The sequence below is a fragment of the Oreochromis niloticus genome, linkage group LG7 (genome assembly GCF_001858045.2).
Source record: "Oreochromis niloticus isolate F11D_XX linkage group LG7, O_niloticus_UMD_NMBU, whole genome shotgun sequence".
Classification (NCBI taxonomy): Eukaryota; Metazoa; Chordata; class Actinopteri; order Cichliformes; family Cichlidae; genus Oreochromis; species Oreochromis niloticus.
In genome coordinates this window covers 23849777-23876446 of record NC_031972.2, presented here as the reverse complement: position 1 = coordinate 23876446, position 26670 = coordinate 23849777, and the positions used below count along the sequence as shown (strand labels likewise).

Below are 26670 nucleotides of genomic sequence, written 5' to 3'. Positions count from 1 at the left end.
TGTACTGTTTATAAGATTACATAAGATTACATTATAAGATTGGGGAAACCTGCAGTCAGCTGAGACTGAAGAAGTCACTTGGATGAGTGACGAAACGTTTCTCCCACAAAACGCTACGTCCAGATGAACAGAATCAACTTTTGGAGATGCCCTAGTAAAAGTCTTAAATCAGATTGAGATGCATGACCTTAAACAGGCCGTTCATTTTCAAAAAACCCTCCAATGTGGTTGAATTCAAACAATTTTGCAAAGATGAATGAGACAAAATTTCTCCACAGCGATGTGAGCAACTCGTCATCAGTTATTTTAAACACTTGATTGCAGATCCTGCTGCCAGGGGTGGCACAATCAGTTATTAAGTTTAGGGGGCATTTACTTTTTCACACAGGGCCAGGTAGCTTTGGATAGGTTTGTCCCCTTAATAAATTAAACAGTAATTTAAAAACTGCCTTTTGCATTGACTCTGGTTTATTTATTTATTTTTTATGTACTTATTTTTATCTGAAAAATGTAAATGTGACACAATTCCCATGGTACTGTAGGATTTTAGCTGCTCAACAGTCCTGGGTTGTCATTGTCCAGTTTTTAGCTTCATGCGCTAAATATTTTCAGCTGGTGAAAGGTCTGGACTACAGGCGTGCCAGTTAAGCATCTGTACCCTTCTATTACGAAGCCATGCTGTAGTAATGAATGCAGTATGTGGTTTAGCATTCTCTAAATCACATACTGCAGCATTCAGAACTGGTCTCCTCAGCCCCTATGGTTATGGATGGAAGAGGGGATGCTGCATACATCCCCTCTGCCGTTTTTTTTTTTTTTTTTTTTAGAAATATTTCAAAATGATTTAATTTTGTTCCTAAAACTTATAAAATTTCTCACTTTAAACATTTGATATGTTTTATCATGATCTAATGAGGAAAAAATATGGGTTTGTGACATTTGCAAATATTCGCATGCTCTATTTATTTGTGTTTGGCGCAGGATTCTAATGAAGACCATGGTTTAATAAAAATATCTCTTAACTTTTTTTCTTTAAAGATTTTTGCCATTTTTCCGTGTGAAATAAACAAAGGCTTTAGTAGAGCTGTGTTTCTCTCGTTTTCTGCTTCGGCCTATTTTTCCAGTGTGCACATAAGCACGCATGCGCACATAATACCCAGTTATCTGATGCATTGTTTTATACTGAGGCGAAGCGTCTTTTTCCAGTCTGATCTTGTTTAATAAACTTAAACCAAATCTACTCTTTCATTTTAGGGACGCTCCGTGACGTCAAACCCTCGGCTGTAATCGCAATGCGCATGCGCTTTGTTTCAGACTAGACGCTGTATTCGACGGCACGAGCGATGTTGTGACTTCAGCGAGTCAGCTGCTAAATGCAATGAATTAAGGGGGGGTTAGCAGTGGTCTCTGCTATTTAGACCTGTTTTCTTCTTTTTGAGTTTAATACTGGTGCTCGTTTCGCCTGTATGGACGCCCAGGCGACAGAAGTCAGGACCTTCTGTATATAAACAAAACGCAGCGAGCTGCTTTTTAAGGTGGCACCACCGAGACAGCAGCTAGGAAAGTCGTTCGTTAAGTTAGCTAACTTCATGTTGGCCGCACTGTCAAAGATGGAGCTTGCTTCACGGCTTTGTCAGAAGTAACACGATTTAAATAAAAATAAAAACTTCAAAACGTATCCGTGTTAACATGAGAGAAGAGGCCGGTTTGAAAGGTAGGCAGCCTATGGCAAGAGAAAGAGGGGGTGAACGTCGCTGCAGCTGCCCCCAGTTGACAGAGGAGAAAGGACTCGCTGACAAGAAGGGTGACCTGAGGTCTCCTGGTCGTCTGGCCAGGTCTTAGTGGTGTGAAATAAAGACTTTGGCTCGACATGGAGACGGTGGGAAAATTTGAGTTCAGTCGGAAGGACCTGATAGGACATGGCGCATTTGCTGTGGTCTTTAAAGGTAGACATCGAGAGGTGAGTATTACCTCTTTGCAAGTTTATAATGCGTTATATTGCTGCTATAAACAAATCAGTTGTCTTTTTTTTAAGGCAGATTTATTGTGCTGTTAAATGTGGGTCGCCATCTGGTGTATTTGTTGTCATTGTACGCCCTTAAGAGGCCTAGTCTCACATACAGGATGTTCTTTGAAATAACAGAAAGCTATATTAAAAAATGTTGAAATACTTTATTTAAATACTTGCGACACATTTCCTGAAAGCATGGATGGTTATTGTGTGACTGCCTTTATTTTTGTGGCTGGCTTGTGGTGCAGATGTTGTGTGTCAACGTCGCTAATGTAAATATAGGCCACCAGACACGTATTGTTTTCCTTAGAAAGCTCCACACTGAGGCCAAATAGACATGTTCAAACATGTACTACACCCAGAATGGATGGATATGAAATGGAAATGCTTCATCCTGAGACATGTAATCCACCAGGGGCTCATGTGGGCCTGAAGCATCTATGTTGCTTCTTTACTAAATTGGCACACAGATAATTTCACCTCATTAGAGCTCTTCGCTCTCAGACTGCGGACTTGCTTGTTTTTCCTAGGATATTTTAAAGTAGAATGGGAGCCCTCAGCTTTCAGGCCCCTCTTCTGTGGCGCCAACTAGGCTTAAAACTTTTATTTTTGATAAAGCGTATAGTTAGGGCTGGATCAGGTGACCCTGAATCCTAAGATAAGATAAGCTAAACTTTTATTGATCCCACAGCAGGGAAATTTGTGCGTTACCACAGCTCAGGTACAGATAGCAGAAGAATACAAAGTTATGCTACTATATGTCTAGGCTGCTGGGGGATTCCCATAATGCATTTAATTATCTGTTATTACTAATATCTGGCTCTCGTCAACAGCATGTACTTTTCCTGTTCTCCTCTCCTCACCCCAGCCGGATGCAGCAGATGGCTGCCCCTCCCTGAGCCTGGTCCTTTCAGACCAGGAAGTTTCTTCCTGTTAAAAGGGAGTTTTCCCTTCCCACTGTTGCCAAATCTCTTGCTTATGGGGGATCATATGATTATTGGTGTTTTCTGTTTTCTTTCTATTATATTGGTCTTTACCTTACAATATAAAGAGACTTGAGGCAACTTTTGTTGTGCTTTGGTGCTATATAAATAAAATTGAAGTGAACAGAATAATTTTCATCTGCTGTCTTCATTGCATATTACAATGCAGGTAGTAAACTGCCTATAATTTTGCTGGAAGGTCAGAAAATCCACTGCCAAGGTCACTGCTGTGATTTATATGAAATATGGTGCATGGGAGTCTGCTTTAAAAAGAGAAGAAAACCCTTAGCAACCAGACCTTCTGGCTGTTTACACTCTCAGCAGGTCATTTTCCTTAGCATGTAGGCCAACACTCCATGGTAGTCAACAAACAAATATGCTATAGTGTGACACTTTACATTTCCTTTTACCAAACCGTACATTTGACAGATGGCACTGCAGTGAGACAAAGTGCAGACACTTTCTGACATTCGAGCGCACCTCATCCTGTGCAGTGTTTTATTTCTTTCATCAATGACTTGAGTTTCTGTGCTCCAGAAACATGACTGGGAGGTGGCAGTAAAATGCATCAACAAGAAGAACCTAGCCAAATCTCAGACTCTGCTGGGGAAGGAGATCAAAATACTGAAGGTAAATCAAGTTCAGAGAGAGACAAAAGAACACTCCCTGTCTAGTGTTCAACATCAGATTGATTGATGTATGTTTCCGTAGTTGAATCTGTCACCTGGCATCTGGAGCTGTGGTAATATGGTATTCACAGCTGGCCACGTGCCAGATGTGTTAGTGAAATATGAGGAGTGGTTATCTCAGCATGATTGTCTTACTAAACGGAGAGTTTGTTATAGTGAAAATCTGCACTCAGAAGCTTCTCACAGACTACAAGAATGCCCTGCCCAGAACAAGCATGTAAAAAGAAATGCGATGATGATAACGATAGGTGACCTGAAGTATTCTGTCTTTTCTGTAGGAACTCAAACATGAGAACATTGTTGCTTTACTGGACTTTCAGGTATGTAGCATCACATTCACAAGTATCAAAATCACATGGTAAGGTTTCTCATTTTTCCCTGTTAGACAGCAGCTGAAAAGCCGAGCAGATGGGCTGCTGGATGTGGCTTTTCCACATGACCCACTTGTGTCTCATGCAGTTCGCACAGTTATGGCTTACCTATTTGTTAAATGAGGCTTTCCAACATTTGTTTGTTTTAAAACTGTTTGTTTCTGCTCCGGCTACTCTGGTTTTGTGGCCCGTTGAACTTGGCCAGCCCTTCTAGTGCTTAAATTCTCTCTGCTGCTGCGTGGCCTGTTCCTGATGGCCTCCTTTTATTAAGTCTTTCTTTGAAGTGTAGCAGTTTAAGTTGTGCTTGTAGGCAGAAACAAGTTGATTAGGGCACAGGCTACTGTGTTAATGCTTCTTTACCAGTTGTGCATTGTTAGAGAAGCAGGTATCTTGGCTCACCATAATAAACAAAAGGTGTTGTGTTGTTAATGAGAGTCCACACTCTCAGTAATGTCTCTGCCATGGCATCACCATTAGACATCATCTCCCTTACTTCCCCACACAAACTCTTATCTGAACTCACCAGGTGTTTCTTCTGTCTTTGTAGTTTTTGATTAACAAACTGCCATCTGGTTTAAAAAAATCATCAAATGTGTAAATTCTGCTAATTTCAAAGGCTGCGTTGTTCTTGCAGACTAACAGCAGCTAGCTGATGCTGTGTCTTTGAAGAAACCAGTCTGGAACAAATCTCTTAAAAAATGTTTGTAATTTTAAAAATTTGCATAGGTGTTTTGAAGGTTGTTCCATTGTGATCTACTTATTTATTTTTATATGAAATGTGAATCCTTGACTCTAAGAAGTGAGATGAGATCCTCTTTCTGTGTTATGTGAAGAGAAAATGAAAACTGCACATATTGAAAGTTTCATTAGCAGACTGGGGGTTTGAGCTATCATTCTCTGCCCATATCGGTTAAGCTTGACAGCTTACTCATAATGGAAGAACAGTGTTGCATGCTATCATATGAGCTGCTTACTGCTTACACACTAAAGCACAATCCCCTTGTTGTTTTGCTGAAATAATTAGCAACAATCATTTCTCTGTACATGCAGAACCTTAAAAAATACCCTGCTCTCTTTATCGTTTGTGCTGGCTGGGGATAGCTGGAGCTGGGCTCTAAGATTACAGGTTTGTTGTGGCATGGCAGCCGACAGTGCTGATCTTCTTAGCGAGCCATCCATCCATCTATCTAATTAGGTCATAAAGAAACTGACACCAAACCAAGCTCTGGAAACCAGCAATGAAAGGGACTGAAGATGAGTTTGCAAGTCAAGTATTTGTGTTATTGTAGGCTTCCAATTTTTACTCATCTGGGTCCAGACCTTTGAATCTGTCTGCTGTAATCAGATCGACTGATCTGTCTTGATATTAAACCATTGTTTGACAGTTGGAAAAAGTCAACTAGCCAGTCATCTGGCTGTACATCTAGTGACATATAGCAAATGAAACCCTTTCACCTGCTGTCAGCATACGACTGAATATTTGCTGAAGAATTCAGTCTCGTTCGAATGGGGTCAAGTTGGCAATCGCATGCAATCTGTTTGTGATAATAAAGCAATTAGTTGAAATTGAAGCTGAAGTTCACACAAAGTACTTCCATTCAGAGTCCAACCAGAGTCTCACAGATTTGAAAGAGAAATCTAGAAATTTTATTGAACTGCCAAATGACAACCTTGCTTTTATTTGGGAATATAACCAGTTGGCAATCAGCTGAGCCAAATCCAAAGTCCAGTTTTCACTCGAGTGTGACTGAGTCATTATAGCCCAGGACATGGTTCAGATTTTTTTTTTTTATTGTAAGCTATTACAGTGCCATGGCAAACTGCCACAACACCAACCTCTTATTTAACTATTTCATCTAATGTTATTTACTTAGCTTACTGTTTTCCCACCGCCCCTAAACGCACTGGCTGCTTGTGTTTGGCTGTCCATCTTTAATAAAGCCAACGACAACTATTCAGAAGCCTGACTCAGCTGAACTGTATAAAACAGTCTGGCCTCTGACTGCTGGCTTTAGTGAGATACTGAATCGAGGTCAGAGAGAGACAACAGTCATCTGTTGCCATGAGATAAGAGAGGTTTTTGAAATGTGCTTGACTATCCTTCACAGAGTTTTCTTTCTTTCTTTTTTTTTTAAATAACTTTTGGACTGTTTCCAAAGTGCACAATAGATGTTAGAGTTTCTGTGGTTCCAAGTTCTCAGTAAGGAATAATTTCAAATTATCCATAATTTGTTTTTTATCTTGGTGTTGATGTGAGAAAATATGACTCGCTTGTTACTGATTCACACTTGTCGCCCGTTGCTTTGTTAATGTTGCTGAGGACAGAGTCCGCTTTCTGTGGCAGTAATTGTTTTTTATTGTTGTTTTTTGCTTTTTAAGGATGCACTAATTGAATTTTTGGGTTGTATATAAAATCATTTGGTCAATAGCCAGTGCCCCTTTTTTTTGTCTTTGTTTTGTTCCTAATTTCTGATGGCAGACATACAATTCAAGGTTTTTTTTTTGTTTTTATCCACACCACCTCCATATTTATTGTGTAAGAAACAAAGAAAAAAAGAAAACAGGTGTTTCAGGGGTATCAGTTGGTTCTGCCTATACAGACCTAGTGTTTTAATCCTCCTCCCATTGTGCAACTTGTATAGACTTGTCGGTATCTGTATCTGGATTTTAGCCGCTTATTTTCACTTTTCTGCAGCTGTTTAAGCTGCTTGATATTTCTAGTCTAAGTCACCTCCTTAGCTTGCTTTAACATGAGTGGTGTGTACAGGAACCATCTGTTCCTTCTGCTTTGTCTGCCACTGACATGTGTGTGTTTACCCTCACTCTTCTTATCTCCCTTCTCTTTAGGAAACTGCCAGCTCAGTGTACCTGGTAATGGAGGTAAGCTTGCTGGGATGTTTGGCTTTGTTTGCTCAGCGCTGTATTGTCTGAACTCTAACAGGGCTAAAATTAGCTGTCTCCTCAGGCATCTGTGGGGGGGTTAAATGGCTAACAGCCAGTACTCTTTTTGCTGTGATTTGATACTGTTGTCCTGATTATGAATTTTTTTTGCTGTTGATGCTCGTACTCTTGTTTTGTGCATTTTAAATAATTTTTTCAAGGGAACATGCCATACTTTGTTTTGTCAATGTAAAGTCTGTTTATAGTGTATGTTAAAGCAATTAAAAATTGCTGGCTATTTTTGTTAATGTATGTTGTAAAAATTCATATACACTCACTAAACTCTTTATTAGGTACACCTTGCTAGTACCAGGTTCGATCTCTGACTTCTTTGACTTAAGAACTGGCTCAGATCTCGGTGGCATAGATTCAAGAGGAGGGTTAGGTCTGAATCGACATGATATCATCAAACAGATGCTGCAGATTTTTTGTGGATTCATGCTTTCATGTTGTTTACACCAAATTCTGAACCTACAATCTGACTGTTGCAGCAGAAATCGAGACTCATCAGCTCTGGCAACATTTTTCCAGTTATCTAATTTTGGTGACCTCCACCTAACTTGAAGTCCCAGTATCCTGTTTCTTAGCTGACAGGAGTGGCACCCAGTGTGGTCTTCTGCTTCTGTAGTCCACCTTTTTCAAGGTCCAACATATGCATTCAGAGATGTCTTCTGCAAACCTTGGTTTTAACAAGTGGTCATTCTCCTGTGGCCTCAGGAAGGCATTTTATGTGGAGAACTGCCGCTCGCTGAATATTTACTTTTTTTGTGGACCACTCTCTGTGGTCAGATGATCAGGTGTACCTAACATAGTGGCTAGTGAGTGTACATGACATTGACAGCCAGGCAGAAGAACTTTGGATTTCTTAGCCTCATTTTTATCTTCTGCTGTCAAATGTGTTCTGTCATGTACTACGTCATTAAAATAAAAATATACAGCTGCTGTCTAGATCTATACCATAAGTCAAAAGCAGATTTCTTTATGCTGATCTGTGTGTCTGAGAGATTAAACTACTTGTGAGGCAGCATTTTACAGCCTCACCTGTCACAGCCCGTCCTTTTCTGGGTTCATTCATATTAATGCTGGGAATGGGAACAAGGGTATAAATCTGTAAACACATCACTCTTCAGCAAATCACTCCTCTGATCTCTGCTGCTTTCTAGTTGCTTCAGAGGCTGTGTGATCTCAGAGTCTTTTTCACTATGGTTACACCTCAGTCCTCGGTGCTACCTGTGTTTTCTAATGCTATTCCTTTTCATCTCTCTCCCCCTCCCCTTCATTCCTGCCCTGTCACTATTTTTAACCACAGTACTGCAACGGCGGCGATCTCGCTGACTACTTACACTGTAAGTGCAACAGTTTATCTACTTATGCTCAATGTACTAAAAATGCTTCTTAATTCAAAAAATCAGTTAAATCAGGAATAAAATCTTTGCTCAAAAGTCTTTCTAGATCTAAAGCAGGCCCTGAATGCCCTTCTCTTTTATCTGAACATAACGAGTATATCTGTTTCCTAGCAAGCGAGATGAAAACTAGACATTTGGCATATTTTCATATGTATTTAAATGCCGATATTTGGCATAAACGTGTTCAGGAAAGAGATCTTAAATTTCAGAAATAAGAGAACAGCAGAGCAACCATATAACTAAAAAAATGGAGTCTGCAATGATGGCCAAATCATCAATAGTCTTAATTATAACCTTAAATTAGTAAAAGCCTCCAATAAAGCACTATGTGACAAAATGTTTATGTTAAAGAATTTGTCAGAGTGATTTCTCAAAGGGAGGTGCTGGTTATGACAGTTATTTTTCTGTCACCTCCCAAGACTCAGGTCGCTCAGGTCACATCTTTGTTTTGTGAGACTTCCTTGTGACCACAGGAAACAGGCTTTCGTGTTTAGCCCTGAAAGCAGCAGCAGATTTGGCTTGTCACTAACAGATTTGGACCTAAAAGTTTTAATAGTGCCTAAAGAATAATCAGACCAGAGACACCTCTCTGCATTGTTCTTCTGTCTTTTAATAAACACAGTACAGTGTTTAATCATATACTGGGAGCCACCTTGTGCTCACTTTTGAGTCAAAATGGTAGCAAGCTGGGAATTTCTCAGCACTACCGATTTTCCCAGGTTCGTCATATCCTCACCAAACTTCTCTGGGCTTCAAATAGCCAGGACCATCAATTCATTTGTGATGTCCGTCAAACTTCCTGTAATTTTGCACCCAGACTCTAAATAGAAATCCCATCCTATTCTATTAATAGCCAGCATGATTGAAAAATGGTTTTGGATCCTCTCCCCATTGTGATGAATGACCTAGACTGCTTCTAGCTCAAGGCGAGTACAGCACACCTTTAAAAGTCTGCTGGAAGGGACGTGGACTTGGAGCAATTGTAGACAAGGAAGTGTCCATAACGCAATACTGTATCAGTTTGAGGTGGAGACACAAAAGAGGACATGGCAGTTGGGTGATATGAGAGAACACAGGAATAAACACACGCTGCAAATAATTTAGGAAATGTTAAAATGATCTGTTGTATAAAATCATTGTATTCCAACTATAAACTAAGAGAGATTCATTCAGCCCGTGATAGGTTTACCGATATCATCATTTTGTGTCCTCATTAGGAAAATTCTACTTGCATAGTAACCTGTAGGATTCACATCAAAGTTAGTAGTTAATTGACATTTGCTTTGTGTTCTCCTGCAGCTAAGGGCACACTGAGTGAGGACACTATTCGGGTTTTCCTGCAGCAGATTGCAGGGGCCATGAGGGTCCTACAATCCAAAGGAATAATCCACAGGGACCTCAAGCCACAGAACATCCTGCTTTCTTACCCACCAGGATGCAAGTCACACTCCAACAACACCTGCATCAAGATTGGTAGGTTTGATTATGTGAGAGTCTTTAAAGCGATTATACATAGTTTTTTTTAAAAATTATGATTATTCTTTTTATTATTAGTATTTCAACACACTTTTGGAGACCGTTTTAAGCTCTGTAGTATCTGTTGATTAATACGCTAAACAAGAATAAATTTATTTTTTTTAAAGTGACGGGAAAACATTTACAAATATAAAACTTGTGGGATTAAAAGCAGCAGAACAATTTACAGGAGCAAAAAAATAATTGAATCTCATAAAGCTCCTTATGGAAATCCCTACAATGCAATCAACTTTTTTATAGACCGTTTTATTGCAATGGGATCTCATAATGATTTCCCTGAGGTAATTGATTACCCCAAGCTTAGAAGGCTAAACTTGTTTGAAGAAATTGATTACATTTACAATTTCACGTTTTACCTCTGCAGTGTTGCTATTGTTCCTCTGAGAGTGCACGCTGTTTAAAAATGCTGCAACAACAAAGACGCTTTCTACGAGTACAAGATGCACTTGTGTCGTCCAGTTTGAAATTGATTGATGTGGTAGAAGATGATATTGGTGCAACAGAAAGTAATCAACAAGTGTCTGGCTATTGGTGACTCTATTCTTAAAAACATGAAACTAGAAACCCCAGTGATCACAGTCAGAAGTATTCCAGGTGCCAGAGCAGGCGACATTGAAGTAAATTTGAAATTCCTGGCTAAGTATATTGAGCTGGTGTGCAACTTTACCAAAATAATGTCAGACTGTAGTTTTCTTTGGTCCCATCCCCAGTCGGACCAAGAGTGACCTGTTTAGCTGTATGTCACTAATTGCTGGCTGTCTGAGTGGCATCCAGGATACGATGTGGGCTTCATAAATAAATGGAAAACTTTCTGGGAAAAACATGGTCTTGTAAGGAGACACAGCAGTGCACACCAGCCATTTAAAGTCTACTCCCACAGAGGTTGATTATTTTGTTAAGTGTTAAATCTTCACTGTGTGCATCGCTGAACGCAGCAGATCAGAGATGCTTGATTCCCTGGTGTAATTCACAATGTGCCTTATTAGGAAATGACTTAAAAACAGGAGAAGAAATGGTGTTTCATTCATTTAAAGTCTTCTTGTTTTTTATTTTCACCTTCTTTTCTCTTTCCCATCACCCCAACCAGTAGTGGCATATGGCTGGCCCTCTCTGAGCCAGAGTTCTTCCTGTTAAAAGGAAGTTTTTCCTTCCCACTGTCGCCAAGTGCTTGCTCATAGGAGGCTGTCTGATTGTTTGGGTGGGGTTCTAATAATGTAGGGCCTTTACCTTACAATATGAAGTGCATTGATGTTATATAAATAAAACTGAATTGTATTAAATTGAATAATTATGAAGTGTCTTTCCCAAGTGAGTGAGAGCAAGTGTGTTCAGCTGTTTGGAAGCTCTACTAGTCCCTAAGCCTATTAATTTTTTCCCCCTCTAGAGATTGAATGCATAGCAAAGCCAGCTCAGTCTCAAAGAAACTGACTACACACACACACACACACACACACACACACACACTGTACCTACACAAGGTTTTCTGTTTTCTTTTGCAAGCAGTTTGTTGATTAGTTTAAGAGGCTAGGTGCATTTTAGACACTTTAGAGTTAATGTTTATAAAATGTATATACTGAGTACAAGATTATGACTAATACTACTACAAACAAGCAAACACTTAAATGGTCACACGAGGCTAGCTCCAAAAGTGAGTCAGGTCCATCTTGAAATGCTGTCTGGTAATTAGGAGCTCATCTGGCTAAAGGTGAAGTGTCTGTCGCCTTTAGCCAGATTTTTCTTAACACCTCTGAGGTGTTAAACATAAGGCCCAAGGGCCAGGACTGGCCTGCAAAAAACCAACTTGGATTGCTTCGACTGCTAAGATGGAGAAATTTACGTCAGTTTTAAAGCCTTACTGTCATACTGCAACAAAGCATTTAAATAATACATAAACAATCAAATGAAAGACACTCAGGTGTTCTTTCATTGTATTACAATAAATAACAGAAAACCTATATAGGAATACAGTATTAGGCTGTCTGTCCAATGCATCTGTACTGTGGAAATGATAAAGTCAACAAGCCAGTGTGCTACATTTATCTTCTGTGGTTGAGAAGTGTTTTAAATACATCATAATTCAAAGTAAACTCCAGTGTGATGATACTAAATTTCCATGAGCTTAATAAATCATATGCTCGTGAAGACTCGCCCATTATCGCTGAAGCATTGCATATTCTTTTATTTATTTTGCTAGTCTGTTTTTCCATTTTTCTCTTATTTATTTATCTGTTTCAAAATTGCCACAGTGTAAATACTATGAAGGTACACCTGGATTCCTTTCTGGCACCAAATATTTACTCATCCTCCTCTTTTTCCTTTTTGTCTTCTTCTCCATCATTTCTTCCCTCCTTGACGTTTATGTCCACAGCGGACTTTGGGTTTGCGAGGTACCTTCAGAACAACATGATGGCAGCCACGCTCTGTGGCTCCCCTATGTACATGGTAAGCACAATTTGGGTGATTTTTACTGATGAAAAGGAAATGACTGTTTAAATGTGAATAAATGTTTCAGTTGGCAGATTCAAATATGATGGTTTTAGCTGTTTGAGATTGTTGCAGTGGTATTCATTTGTTACATTTTTAACTAAATGAAATTTGTAAAACAATACAGGGATGAATATGATATCAATTTAATAATCAACTGTCCCTCAAATTTTTAAAATTGAGCTCACCTCCCCTTTTTTATTTTTCTCACCAGGCTCCTGAAGTAATTATGTCCCAAAACTATGATGCCAAGGCTGACTTGTGGAGTATAGGAACAATAGTGTTTCAGTGCCTGACTGGAAAAGCTCCTTTTCAGGTAAAATAAAAATTACAATTTCCAGAATGATTCTTGGCAATATAAGAGCCTTTATCTTCTCAGTGACAACACCATAGGGTGATAATATGCTTGTGTGGAGTTTCAAAACTTCCTTTTCCCTTTATATTTACTTTTAAGATATAATTTTATAGGTAAACTATATTGCAGTGCAAAAATTTGGCAAAGTGAAAATTGGCCTGATTTTAAAAAATAATAATTTCTCTAAGAGTGAGTGTTTATTTCTTATAAAGAGCAGTGAACACGCTATGGAAGAGGATTAGGGCCACGAAAAGGAAAAAAAGTGGGCATGTCTCTTTTTCTCTTTTCAAGAATTCTGAGAAAAAAGTCAGAATTCTGACTTTTTTCTCAGAATTCTGAATTTTTTTCTGATTTTAATCTCAGAATTCTGGAAAAGAAGATGTGCCCACTTTTGATTTTTCCCTCCGGTGGCCCGAATCCTCATCCGTAACAAGAAAACTTTAAGTCAAACCAGTATTTAGTGTGTCCATTCTGTGCCCTCTGAGCTCCAGTTTTAGGCTTTTCTAAACTGTTATGTTGGGACATATCATCTATTTCAAGACCTTCAGATCATCTTTTTGCTGAAGATTGTTATTTAGGACTGCATGTTTTGGACCACTGACATGTTGAACTTTAAGACTGAAACCAGGCACATGCATCCCTGATGATAGTGTGTGATAGGATAATGGATAAAAAGCTCAAATCAGAAGTGCCTGAAACATTGGAATATCAACTCATTGTGAGGATGTGATAACTAGCGCGCTAATTAGAAAGAATTTTTGCTTTTGTCTTTTGCTCCAAAACTGTGGGCATTCGTGCAATAGCAGTACAGACTGCAGACCAGCAGGGACAAAACAACAACTCCAGCAGTGTGACTTCTTTATATTCTTTGTCTTTGGCAGCTACAGTCCTGCTGAATTCCTTATAACTGCTCTAACATCACACATAAAAAAAAAAAATCTCCCTTTTGTTTTTCCTCAGCCTGTATCGGGCTAAATTTAGATTAAAGATGTCAAATGTGGATGTTTGCAGTGGTGTTAAAATGAAGCGTAATATAGCAAAACCTGTTATGTGTTCTTCCCCAACTGATCCAGCAGCATTTTTAGATTACCAGCTGTGTTGTTTTCCTTGTTCTCTGATATGTTTACATAAAAGTTGTTACTCAAGTAAATGGAGTGTGTTGTTTGCAGTGCAGTGACAAAACCTGATATAATAAAAATGTATACAGCAATGCACTAGAATAGTGTAATTGTGTAGTTACTCTGTGTGTATATGCATACTCTTACAGACTTTCTTATGTTTTTCCAATATATCTGTGACTTTTTGCCATCTTCAGGCCAGCAGTCCCCAAGATCTCCGGCTGTTCTATGAAAAAAACAAGAACCTCAGCCCCAAGTAAGAAATTATGTTGAAATGACGATATGTTTAAAAAAAAAAAAACTTAGCAAATGATGTCCTAGTTCTCTGCATTTATTATAAAGGTATTTCTTAGAATAAAAGTATTGTTTGGATTTTTAGTACAGAACCAATCTGAAGGTTGTGGCTTATCAGCTTATCAAAGACCTGGAAAAAAGCCATAAATCATTAATTTATTCTAATACACATACATTGCCTCAGAAATGTCTTAATTTAGTAAATCTATAAAGACTGAAGCAAGTGGAGTTGAAGGTTTTGCTGTATGTTGAGTATTGACTTTTTAATCATTTGCATGAAGCAAAGACTGATTGTTGTTGTATTTGTTTTGCAGCATTCCCAGAGAGACTTCAAGCCACCTGAGGCAGCTGCTGCTGGGTCTGCTGCAGCGCAACCACAAAGACCGCATGGACTTTGGTCAGAAAACGTTTAACGTTTATTCAGACTCTACATATTTCACTCGTTCATGTTTGGATCAGACTTTGTTTATGCAAAGATGTTGTTACAGTTTCTTAGTTTGTTGCATGCAGAAATAATCCCAGTGCACAAGAAAACTGTAACTTTTCCATGTTGTACACTTTGAGTCTTTGTTCTGCTTCCTCTCATTAATTATATTTATTCTCCCTGGTAGATGACTTTTTTTGTCATCCTTTCCTGGAGGCTAGCTCATCTGTGAAAAAGAGTAAGTAAGAATAAACAGCACCACTTCCTTAGTTAGGTTTAATATAGATAAAAATACAAATAACGTTCCATTTGTTTCAATAGAAAATGTAACCCTAAAAATAAAACAAGGTGGCTGAAGTAATGTTTACAGGATGAGATCTGATAGTCAGGCCAGTCACGTAAAGATAGAACGGGTGTTATAACACCTTGGAAGTCCTGTGGACTTTAATTCTGAACACACAAAGTTTCTGTTTTCAGAAACTAACAACTGTGTTGAATTTCATTTCAGCAACTCCTACTGTGACCATGACTTGTTTGCCCAGCTCTGCATCAGCCAGCTCTTGTAGCAGCTCTTCCACCTCTCACCTCGCCTCACCACCGGTTTGTGTTTGTTATTTCTTATATTTCCTCCAGCATTTCCCCCAGAGAGAGGGGACGAGCACATTCCCCAACAAGCCAAAAGTTCCCCAAAGAAGCCAAAAACTTTTTTTTAAATATATCTTCTTTATGTGCACTAATTTCCCAAAGTGGCCGACCTCTGAAGGAGATTTTTGTATGTTTTTTCTGATGAGTGTAAAGTTTTATTTACAGTCATAGAAGCAACAGCTTTTTCACCTTTCCCTTCTCTGATGACTAATTTATACTTTCCTCCTCTGTGTTTAATATGCCACCTTCTGTCTCCCTGTCTCTGTAGCAGTCTCTTGCTGAGATTCAGCAGTTGCGAGCCAAAGCTCTGGCCTCTCCCACCCAGGAGGCCACTGGTTTTCTCCTTAAGGACTCATCTGGAGGTGGCGGCAGCAGCAAGAACTCGTCCTCCTGTGACACAGATGACTTTGTGATAGTGCCTGCTCACTTCACCAGTAAGAAAACTTTTCTTTTTCATCGAGTCCCTCCATAAACATCACATGGAGCTCTACATAATTCAGTAGACTGACAGCTGAAGTCTTTGAATTCATCTTGTAGCCTTTTTTTTTCACAGACTGGTTTTTATATTGCATTTCTCAAGCTGAAGCTCTGTGCTATTCAAGTTATAACAGTTTTGGGTTTTTTTTTCAGCAGGTGAGCTGACAAGTGAGAGTAAAGTGCTGCAGGACAGCCTAATGAACAGCGGGTGAGGAGCAAAAGCTAGTTATTCATTAATATCCAGCACAGCGGCTGATATGTTAATTAAATGCAATTGTTTGGCACTGTTACAGAATCGGGCTTATAAAGGAAGATAAATTATGTTAGTAATCACACTTATATTAGCTTTGAAAGTGTACGCCCTCTAAATTGTTCATTAATAACGTTGTGATGGTCTTATTCTCTTCTCCACTTTAATTAGCTCTCTTTTAGCTTCTGCTGGTCTGTGTAGCCAAGCCAAAACACCGCCACACTCGCCTTCCTACAGTGGATCACCTAGTCCTGTCAGGTAACCGCACACATCCAAATCTTTTCTTATGGTGGTAAACGTGGGGGAGCTAATTAGTTGATCTCCTGATGAATTTGCAAGTTTGCTCACTTACAATGAAATGAACAGTGTCTAATTTTTATTGTAGTTTAATTTTAAAGGAGGGAGACAGAATGTCGACCAAAAATTCCAAAAACACATTATTAAAAAAAGGTATAAGTGGATTTGTGTGTCACTGAATGGAATAAGAAAAACTTGACTTGATGGAGAAACCCTTGTAGGCAAGCACAGCGGCAAGAAGTTTCTTGTAGTTGGTCAGCAGGTTTGAAACACATCTAACCATCAAGTTTGGCCCACTCCTCTTTACAGAAACTCTCTAAATCCTCCAGGTTGCTTGGCAACTCGAAGCTTCGGCTCTGTCCACAGATTTTTCTAAAGGACTGAGGTCTGGAGACTGGCTGGGCCACTCCATCACCTAACCCTCTGGAGTCTAGGGTTTTATATTTATATTTTTCTTTTAAAAACTGCTTACCTTCCTCTGTTTGGTTTCAGTGTTTTCAGCACAACCTCACATGTCTGACTTCTTAGTAATGTTTGCGATATATATTTGAATAGTTAGACTAATAGCTGAAACTACCTTCAAAATTAGAGACTGTGTATTTCTTTATAAGTGAACAAACCTACAAATTCAACAGAATATCAAGTAATTATTTCCCCTATTGCATAGTTACATGGTGCAAAAAAGAAGCAGCTGGTAAAGTAACAAATTTTGCGCTTTGGATTCAACTAAAGTTCATGCACAAAATTTCCTTCACTGATAACTGTCAGAAGGTTTTCAATGAAGTCAGTTTTATTAGTTTAACAAGCTTAATTGTCCCAGTGTTTATCTCTCTATTACATACACAGTTACTCCACAACTGTCATCTTAATCTTTTGTTTTGTGATGTTAGTTGATGTGTTGTTTGTACGTAAACATTGTGCAAATTAATAAGTCACATCTGCTTCCTCTGGAAAGTGTTAACTATGCATGTGTGTACACAAGCACACGGACTGTCTCCTCTCTTATCTAACTATTCCCTTGGCACCCTCGGTTATTCTCACTGTTGTCAGGCCCAGCGAGTTCTCGGGAAGTAGCTATGGAAACCATGGTCAGTCATTGCCTATTCCAGTCCCCACTCAGGTCCAGAATTACCAGCGCATGGAGCAAAACCTCCATTCTACCAAACAGGATGGTTCACCACGGTCTGCATCAAGAAACACACACACATTTATAAATATATAAACTCCACTGTTGCAAAACTAAATTTACAGGTTAGCTTTTACACTTCTTGATGGAAGTGCAGTGGCTCATAAGACTCACTTCATTAGGCTGTCAACACCTGTGCACCGCTGCAGCAGTGGAAGCTTGTTGGGCTGTGCTAGGACTGGACCTTCACCACCCTATGGGCAGGGGGCTGTCACCACCACCACCACCCGCAGGTTCTCCCTGGGAGGTGCCAGAACTTTCCAGCTTTCTCCTCAAGGTAACTTGAAGGCCATGCTTCACTTTCTTCTGCATCAACAGTACATCCTGATACATACAGAAGTTGTACAGTGATAGAGGGCAAGTTTAGACCTAAATGGTTGGTGCCAAACTCCAGTGACGATATTTGAAAGGTGTTAAAACTACACCAGCCGGTCTTTTGTCTGTTTGTATCCGTATTATAAATTATAGAAATGGGTTATAAGCAGATCAGGTAAAGGTTTTTTGGTGTAAATGATTTCTAGAGGAGCGTATATTGTTAAGAATATCTTAAAAGTGAGATTATTTTTCTCTCATTGGTTTTTTTTAAAGATCAGTTGTACTTAATACTCATGTCATTTATAACTTGTATAAATAACACTACTTCTGTCATTAATATAGCAGAAATTATCTGAATTATTTAAGCTTTTGATGGACGATGACTTACTTTTTCTTTATTTTTGAGTATTTATAAATTGAATATGTGGGGCTTCTAAGCAGACAAAGACTTTTTAAGGCATAAACTGGGGTTGTGTGAACATGCGATGAGGTGTTTCTAACCTTTAACCAGAGGTTAAATTAAAATCCACTAACAAAAAGACCAAGCAGAGCAAATGATTATAAATTATTTAGTAGTTTAACCTCTAAAATTATTATTGATTTCCAGTGGGTGGCATGAAAACTGAACTGCAGACAGAGGTGAAATACAGTGTGGTGGTGTTCTTCCTCTTGGGTCAGTGTGGTCAGAAGTTTTAAAAGTTATTGCTTGAGAAAATGAATCAGCCATCACATACTTTCCTCACCAGCTGCTTTCAAGTCCTCCTCACACAGAACCTTCACTTCCCAGACATGTATGCTGTCGGGGGAGTTAGACAGGACTTGTCCATCTTTGCTAGCTTTGTTGTTTTCTAGGCCTGTCTGACACTTCATGTTGCATTGCCACCTGCTGTCTAGCAGCAGAAATATTCTGATCTCCTTCTGTCCACTTTGCAGCTCTGCAGCACACTGAACCCAGGCTGAATTCTCAGCAGCACCCACAGAGGGCAGGACTCGGCACAAGGCTCCACAGTGCCCCCTGTCTGTTGGACTGTGCCACTGGTGGTGGCAGGCAAAAAATCCGAAAGCAGCACTCGGACCCTCTGGGTACTCCCTCAGCCGGACTCATGGCTGTCCGCCCCTTACACTCTTCTCCCAGACTGAGTGAGCTGATGCAGCGTAATCCCCTCCCCACTATCCTGGGCTCCCCCTCCAGGGTAAGTCTGTGTTTTGTGTGTCTAACGGAGAGAAAAATATTGTTTCTTTATACACACAAGACGAGATAAAACCACCAATTTAATCTAACCTCTCTAACCTTTTTCCTCGTCATGTTTTCCCTTCACCCAGGCCATCCCACCATTTGAATTCCCCAAGACTCCGAGTTCTCCAAATCTGGTGACTTTCCTGACACAGCAGGGTATGGTCATAGGCTCTCCTTGCAGCAGGACTGCCCCAGCAGAGCTCAGAGACCTGGTACACCAAGCACCCACACCTGTCACCCATTCTCCTCATTGCATCCACAGACGGAATGATGATGCCAAGAGCTTTGGAAGGTCGCGTTTTGTTTCTGCTGTTCTTTGTTTTCTGTTCCCCGATGATGTATATCCACAAAGAACCAGGGTACACAGAGAAGCTTGTTTCATGTAAAATTAGTTTAAAACAGGCAATGTTAGGCTCAGAGGAGCATTTCAAAGCACACATTGTTGAGTTAAAAATCTTTCTCTACCTTTTCTTTATTCTTTGGACTATTTATTATATAGTGCACTGTTTTATTATCCAATAATGATCTAAAATTATATTGCAGAATATGTGGATAGATATGGCTAATTAATAAAATGAAGGTAATGAATAAACACCTTGGCTCTGCGTCCCTGTTTCATGTTTCTTTGAAGCAGGTCTCAAAGTGCCGGTGGTCTGTCCGACGTGCTGCTGATGGCTGCGTTTGGACCCGGTGGACCTGCAGGTGACCGAGGCAGTACAGAGAACCTGACCTCTGAAAAAGCCATAGACATAACAGGTAGACATGACTGTCGCATAAACGAAAACGCACACATTATTCTGCAATTTAACTACTGATGCATGTAAAGTTTAGGAAGTGATGGTGATTCATAGGGAGAAAAATGTCAAATTTGTTCCCTCCTTCTTTTTCTTAAGGATCCCCAGGTGGCGGGGGAGGCTTTGCACCGAGCTCTGGCAGCCCAGCACAGGTGGTTTTCACTGTAGGATCTCCACCTAGTGGCAGCACTCCACCCTTTACCTCCAGACAAAGAAAATACTCAGGTATTGAGCATCAAAAGGTTTTGACAGAGCTGAATACAAGTAATTTGTCTCCAAATCGCATCTGCAGCATAACAGCAGTATTACTATGATTCACAGTCGGGCAGTACAGAGCCGAGTTTTTCATTTTACGTAATGTGGAAATTAAATGTTCTGGTAAGCATAAGAGTAGGTGTATATATCTCATTATTAGTTATGGGAAGAAATGACTTAAAACATGTAATTTGCCAGTTGTTGACTGGGAAGTATTTATGAACAATCAGGAAACATGAATACCAGCAGCCAGCTGCACTGATGAAAAATGATTGCCTCGGGCATTGAGTGTAAAATTTCTGCTGTCTCTTTCCCTGACTGCAGGCTCATTCACTTCAGGCAGCCCTGCAGGCTCCTTAACCAGCCGTCACCCTCCGACAGGCACCTGTTTGGATGGCTTTGAGGTTTCTTCCAGTCCTCGTTACAGTTTCCCCGATCCCATCACAGCCAACATGGGCGGTCGCGTCACCTTCGAGGCTCCCGAGCTGCCCGAAGAGACGCTGATGGAGGTGAGATGCCAGTTTCCACATGGCTCTGGAAAGTAATGAGGATGGAATTGACTTTTAGGTCTTCTGTGATCAGAGCTTGTGTGTAGCAGTGACTTTTTTCTGTTCTTGTGTACATCAGTCAGGGTGATCTTGAACTAAAGAGTAGTCAGTATGCCTTTAGAGAGTGTTGACCGTGAGGAAAGATGGAAAACAATGTCATTGAGGTGTTTTTCTTTCTTTCTTTTAGTTCACAACCTGTAGAAAAATAGGTTAAGGTAAAAGCTGAAATGGATTCATGGAAAGCACTGAATGACCTGTCTCCTTTTAAATGCTGGGCTTTTTTCACTCATGGAGATTGAATGCAAAACCTCATTCTGGTGTCCACCGTTTAAAATTCTGTCATTATACCCTCCCCTCCCTTTCTCTGCCTGTCTTTCTCCCATGTCTGTCGGAGTTCAGCAGGAGCATACAGACACTGTGCAAAGGCTGCGCTTCACATTGGATTTTGCTCTGTGTCTAATGGAGGTGGCTGCTGCCCGTGGTGCTACAGTGACAGGGGAGCAGGGGGACTTTTCTCATCTCTCTCTCCTTCAGCAGCAGAGCCTGGTAGCAGATCAGATAAGCTCACTGAGCCGAGAGTGGAGGTAAGGCCGTATCTGCTGTGGCTGTGCGTCTTTGTTGGAGGAAATGATACCGTGGCGATTTCCTGGCTTTACGCCGTGTTTGGTGATAAGCCTCTGGGGTCTTGGACATGTTTATTAAATTGTACTGGTGTCTCAGATCTCTTACTATGGAAAAAAGAAATTGGGATACATTTAATTATTTTATTTTATTTTTATTATTTTATTTTGCTACAAATGTGCTGCTGTAATGTAAATCTAATTGTAAGCTTATATGCTTGAATGCATCTTTGCTGCAGGACAAAAACTCTAAAGTAAAAGCAGCAGGTTGTAGTGAAGGAGTCATCATGTAGGTCATTTTGTGTTTTTATGCACCCGGGACGTTTTTTGTTGTGTACTTCAGCTTGAAATTAAGAATATTTGCATTTCGCCCAGAGAGTGCTGTGAGCAAATAGAAAAGAGAAAACTGCCTAAGTGCCTGCTGCTCACCACACCATGGCGAAAGTAAAAAGCCTGAGGCACTGTCGTTTGTAGAGGATGAGATTTTAGGCATTCTCAAATTTTTTGTTTTTTGTTTTTTTGTGTTGGGAAGACTTTAATCTGAACTGTAGTTGTTGCATTTGATGGTTTTTGACCGCCTCTAGTGAATTTTCTGGTGCTGAATATTTCTTAAACATAAACCTGTGATTCCGATTTTTATCCTACAGGTATTGATTGTGTTTAATGTGTCATTTGTCCTTTTAGAATTTAGTTTAACTTAAAGTACTTTATGTGTGATTGCCTTCTCAGTCATGCAGAACAGCTGGTTCTCTACCTTAAAACTGCAGAACTCTTGTCCAATGCCTTACACACAGCCATGGAGCAAGTTAAACAGGGCAAGCTCTACCCATCTGCTACTGTCAAACAAGGTATAAGCCTTTTCACTTTTTCAGCAGCAGTCTTAAAAACATAAAATTGCCATGTGCGGGTTATATATACAAATATATAAAAATAATTGTGATTCATGTATTTAGTTGTTCTTTTTAAAAAATTTCTCTCCATATACAGTCGTGAGAAAACTGAATGAGCTGTACAAGTCCAGCGTGGCATCCTGCCGCTCACTCAACAGCCGTCTGGAGCATTTCTTTACCCGGAAGCATCGCCTAATGGACCAAATCACCTCCATCACAGCGGAACGGCTGCTGTTCAGCCACACTGTGCAGATGGTAAACCGAAAGAAAAGTCAGATAATTGAGAAATAGAGGAGAACATGGGGGGAAACTGACCAAAAAATCTTTAGATATAAAAGTCCCCCACCCCCCTTTGTGTGGTTAGCATTTGACCTATTATTTAATATAATATTTTAGTCAAAACAAGATCAAACCTTTGACCTGACCATTCTGTCCTGTCAGGTTCAGGCTGCTGCACTAGATGAGATGTTCCACCAGGGGGAAGCATCAGTCCTGCGCTACCACAAAGCTCTCTTACTGATGGAGGGCCTGTCTCTGCTGCTCACTGAACAGGATGACATCATCAGTGTTAGCAAATGTAAGTATCACCGTATCACAGTAACAGGAAATGTCTCCGTTCAGCATCAGCAGCTAACCACCACCATTTAGTTCATGAATGTTCCTCGAGCTAAAACTCTCATCGGTGGGAATGTGTGCAGATAAATTCAAAGTGTTCCATTGGTCCTGTGGTAATAAAGTCAAGTATGATAGGCTCCTTTATCATGACTTGTGCTTTTTTTTTTCTTTCCCTTTGCTTTGTGTCTGCAGGTAAAGAGTGCATTGAACGGCGCCTCACAGCTTTACAGGCAGGGCTCTGTATATGATTGCCCTGCACTATTTTTGGAGGTGTGGAAAGTACGACAGTCGTTTGCACCCTGCACATTACTAACCAAATTTCCACCCGCCTCTCATGGTTCTCCAAACACGAGTGTTGGACATAAAGAGGATTTTGCTTCTGGCTCTGAAAATGCCAAGAAGACTCCCCTCACTTCGAGTATCACATTCAGGAGCAATTATTTCCAAGTATTCACATAACCCACATATGGTACTTATATAAATGCATAGCTTTTGAAGATCAACAGATATCCTTGCTATGACCTTGCAGTGCGCGACTCTAGACAAAATGTTGACATAAGATCACAAACTGGAGGGAAAGTGCTGTGGACATGTGCTGATTTAAAAAAAAAAAAAAGTTGCAATGTCCAGCTATCATCCTCATCAAATCTACATCTGTTTTATACGCCTTGTTTGCTTTCCTGTGTTGTTCTTGTTCTTTTTTTAGCATTTTTTTTCTCTTTGGGGGTGTATGTAATTATTTGCTTGCTGACGGGAAGTGTACAGTATGCCGCAATACTACAACTGGTGACCAGAAGTGCACACGCACTGTTTCAAAACAGTTGCCAAAATACCGTTTTTTTGTTTGTTTGTTTGTTTGTTTTTTCTTCAATGTTTTCTTTTTTGTGTATGTGTGTTTGCTTTAGATTAACTTTAGGTAACTAAACTGTGCTATATAGAAGAAGAAAAAATTATCTGACACTTTAATGATTCTATACTTGCTTAATATCAAAGACTATGCCTTTTTGCTTGCACCGTGCGGTGTCAAAGGGATTAATTTGATTAGTTTTCTAAAAGGTGGCTGGTGTTGAAGCAGAGAATGGGTCCAGAAAACACTTGTTACCCACTGCTAAAGCGTGGGTATAGCTTTTAATTCAAGAAGGGGCTGAACGTGGTCTTTTAGCATCTTTGATCACAATCATGTTAAAAATGCTGCAATAACCTGGACTATATTCTTCAGGTATACAGAAGCTTAGGTGCTGCTGTGGCTGGTTATGCCTTCACATCAATTCCACTTTTTTTTTTTTTTTTTGGTCTTTTAATCTTTTATCTCTCAACTCATTTAGCAAGTATAATCAAATCTGAATGTAGGGGCTGTCTGGAGAGAAACAGCATTAATATTAGACTGAATGTTAGATTTGAACATTTAGGCTGATCTTGGGGCTGAATCTGAATGTTTTTGCACTGTTAAAGTACTGTACAGAAAGACCGTGAGTGGAACATGGTAAACGTGTCCAGTTTTTGTAGATACTTTGATTTGTTTATTACAGGAGATCTGCTTGTATACGTTTTTAATGCAGTTTCAGTTGTAATACAGTTACTGTCAAAATGTAATGTTAGATGTGGGAATGTTGACGAAGAGATGGTATAAGCTATGAAACAGATCTATTAGAAGAAAATGGAAAAGAGATTTCTTTACACTGAAAACAAAACAAAATGTATTGATTGTGTTTGTGCTTTATTTTATTGTAGTGGGTTTTTTTTTTTCTTTTGTTTGACTTCTGAAAAGTGACATGTTGATTTGAAGTGCTAAGATTTGTGTGTTTTTTGACATTCACCTTTGACATTCATCCCAACAACCTAAAATGCGGCCAGCTGAAAAATCTCCTTCAGCTGCTTTTTTTAAAAAAAATTCTTTTTAAAATTTTTTTAGAAGAGCTTGTTTGGATGCTTTGGTTTTGTGAAGCGCTGCTGTTTGTGGTGCAGCGGATGAAGCTGTGACACAGCTCCGTAACATGGGAAATATTTGATCTTGACTCCAATTTAATTGGACTCCACAAATGCATTAATGTGGTTAGCTAAAGGTAAAATACCACTCCGAGGAATAAAAAGTGCCACATCTAGGCCAGTAGTACCTTCTTTCCCCTAATGTGTAATTTCTCAAGCTTTTACAAGTTAATGAAGGTGGTGAAGGTGGGGTGTGTGGTCAGGTCTGAAGACAGTTTACAGTGATGCCTGTCAGCAGAAAAGAATGGAGGAAAGATTCATCAAAATATACTTTGTGTGCATTTTCTTTTTTGCCCTTTGTCAAGTTTCTGTTAAATGCAGATTTTGCGCTACATGTGTGCATATGTTTAAGTGTACATTCCACAAATCAAGTCATCCACGGGGTCCCTGTCCCTGCACTTGCTGCTCTGTTCAGATCCCTCGTGATTTTTTTTTTTTTAAAAAAACCTCATGCATGTGTCACTTTTTACTATCCCATACAATCATAAAGATGTTTGTCTCCAATAGGACTCAAAAGCAACATGAAGACGACAGGTGCGAAATTCGAGATGCCTAAGAGAGTGCAAGTGAAGTGTAACTTATACTTTGGTGCACTCGATCAGGAAACCTGTCACCTATTTGGTTCATTCTCTTTGTATGTTTGCTAAACAGCATACCCAAATGTTTTCTTTTTACACTTTTACGTTACTCATTCTGTAAAACTTGTAAATATTGTAATTTAAGTTATTGTTGTTGGCATGGAGAGAACAGCACCATACCACCTATACATTCCCAAAGACAAGGCCTTCAGCTCAGTCATCCACATTGTCTGTTTAATGTTGCAAAAGCATTTTAATGTTGTCATATCCATAACAGACACTATCTCGGTGTCCCTGTGTGTGTGTGATGTAATATTTACTGTTTGGGAGCTGCATCAAGAATAAAGTGAAAGGAAAGATCATTAACTGTTGTGGTGACTTTGATTTTACTTGAAATGATTTTTAATTTGGCATTCTTTACTTGCTTTTCAAGACTGCTTTTATTGGAAGACCCCCTGTGTTTAAGAGGCTGGCAGTGCAAGAGGGACTCTGTGGCTTTTGACCTATATTTCTCAATGAGCGTCCCTCGATAGCATCTTATGCAACCTTTAAGCATGAAAGGGACAAAAAAAAAAGCCTTATTTTTCTATTTTGCTATAATTTAACAACACAGAATAAAACCATGGGAACATCTCACTTTTATTTCAATGCTTCCGTTGTAGCGATAACAGCAGAATTAACCAGCTCTACAATGACAGCTACTGCAGGTTTACGGAAATGAAAACAGCCACCTCACTAGTAGTTGAGTCTATAAACCACAAACGCAGTGACGTAAAGCATCATAAACCACAATCCTCTCAACAGAAACTGGTGCTACACCAGAAATGCATGATGGTGCCCTTTTCCTTTGCAGGCCTCAGTCATCTGTTAGTGCTCTCAGTTAAAATAAAAATAAATAAAAAGCTTGAGAATCACCTTTGTTAAAATTTAACTCACTTTTAAGGGCGTTTAGCAGGAAGAAAAACATGGGTAGGCTCTTCTAAACAGACCTAACTTAAAGTTAGTAATATCTGGTTTAATATTCGCCTAAAACTTTAGAACATGATGCACTACACGATCATGAATTTGGGTTTGATGATGCCCCGGATACCTATCACTCCTTCTTTCCATTGGAACTAAATACATGTGATTTTTCATCTTTGGCTCAGAATCATATACACTCTTAAAACTTGCAAGTGGTTAAATTATAAAAGAACTAATTTTATCTTGAACTCAATCAGGCTTTCAAAAACTGTGGTGGTGGGGTGTATGAGACGATGACAACCACAGAAAAGTTACCATTTGTTTATTAATAGTTGAACAAAGTTTTGTAAAGGAAACAGCCTTAAGGCAATGCAACTCAATGATATTTATAAATAAACATAGC

The 26670-nt window shown here is 39.5% G+C and overlaps 1 protein-coding gene across 2 annotated transcripts; it reads left to right on the top strand.

Annotated features, from left to right (window-relative positions):
* Window positions 1-1292: 1292 nt before the first annotated feature.
* Window positions 1293-25668, top strand: ulk1b (unc-51 like autophagy activating kinase 1). Of its 2 annotated transcripts, none has more exons than XM_019361142.2 (27): window positions 1293-1960; window positions 3532-3624; window positions 3962-4003; window positions 6902-6934; window positions 8304-8340; window positions 9700-9873; window positions 12305-12378; window positions 12635-12736; window positions 14091-14149; window positions 14502-14584; window positions 14799-14849; window positions 15120-15211; window positions 15525-15690; window positions 15890-15941; window positions 16155-16241; window positions 17331-17462; window positions 17589-17743; window positions 18715-18974; window positions 19105-19310; window positions 19653-19774; window positions 19912-20037; window positions 20392-20576; window positions 21015-21199; window positions 21965-22083; window positions 22223-22380; window positions 22567-22702; window positions 22933-25668. In XM_019361142.2, the coding sequence occupies exons 1-27, from the start codon at window positions 1871-1873 to the stop codon at window positions 22986-22988; spliced, it is 3075 nt and encodes a 1024-aa protein (XP_019216687.1). In that variant the 5' UTR covers window positions 1293-1870; the 3' UTR covers window positions 22989-25668. The 2 variants fall into 2 exon arrangements, with proteins under 2 accessions (XP_019216687.1, XP_005451393.1); XM_005451336.4 differs by having other exon boundaries at window positions 1294-1960; window positions 15887-15941.
* Window positions 25669-26670: the final 1002 nt, after the last annotated feature.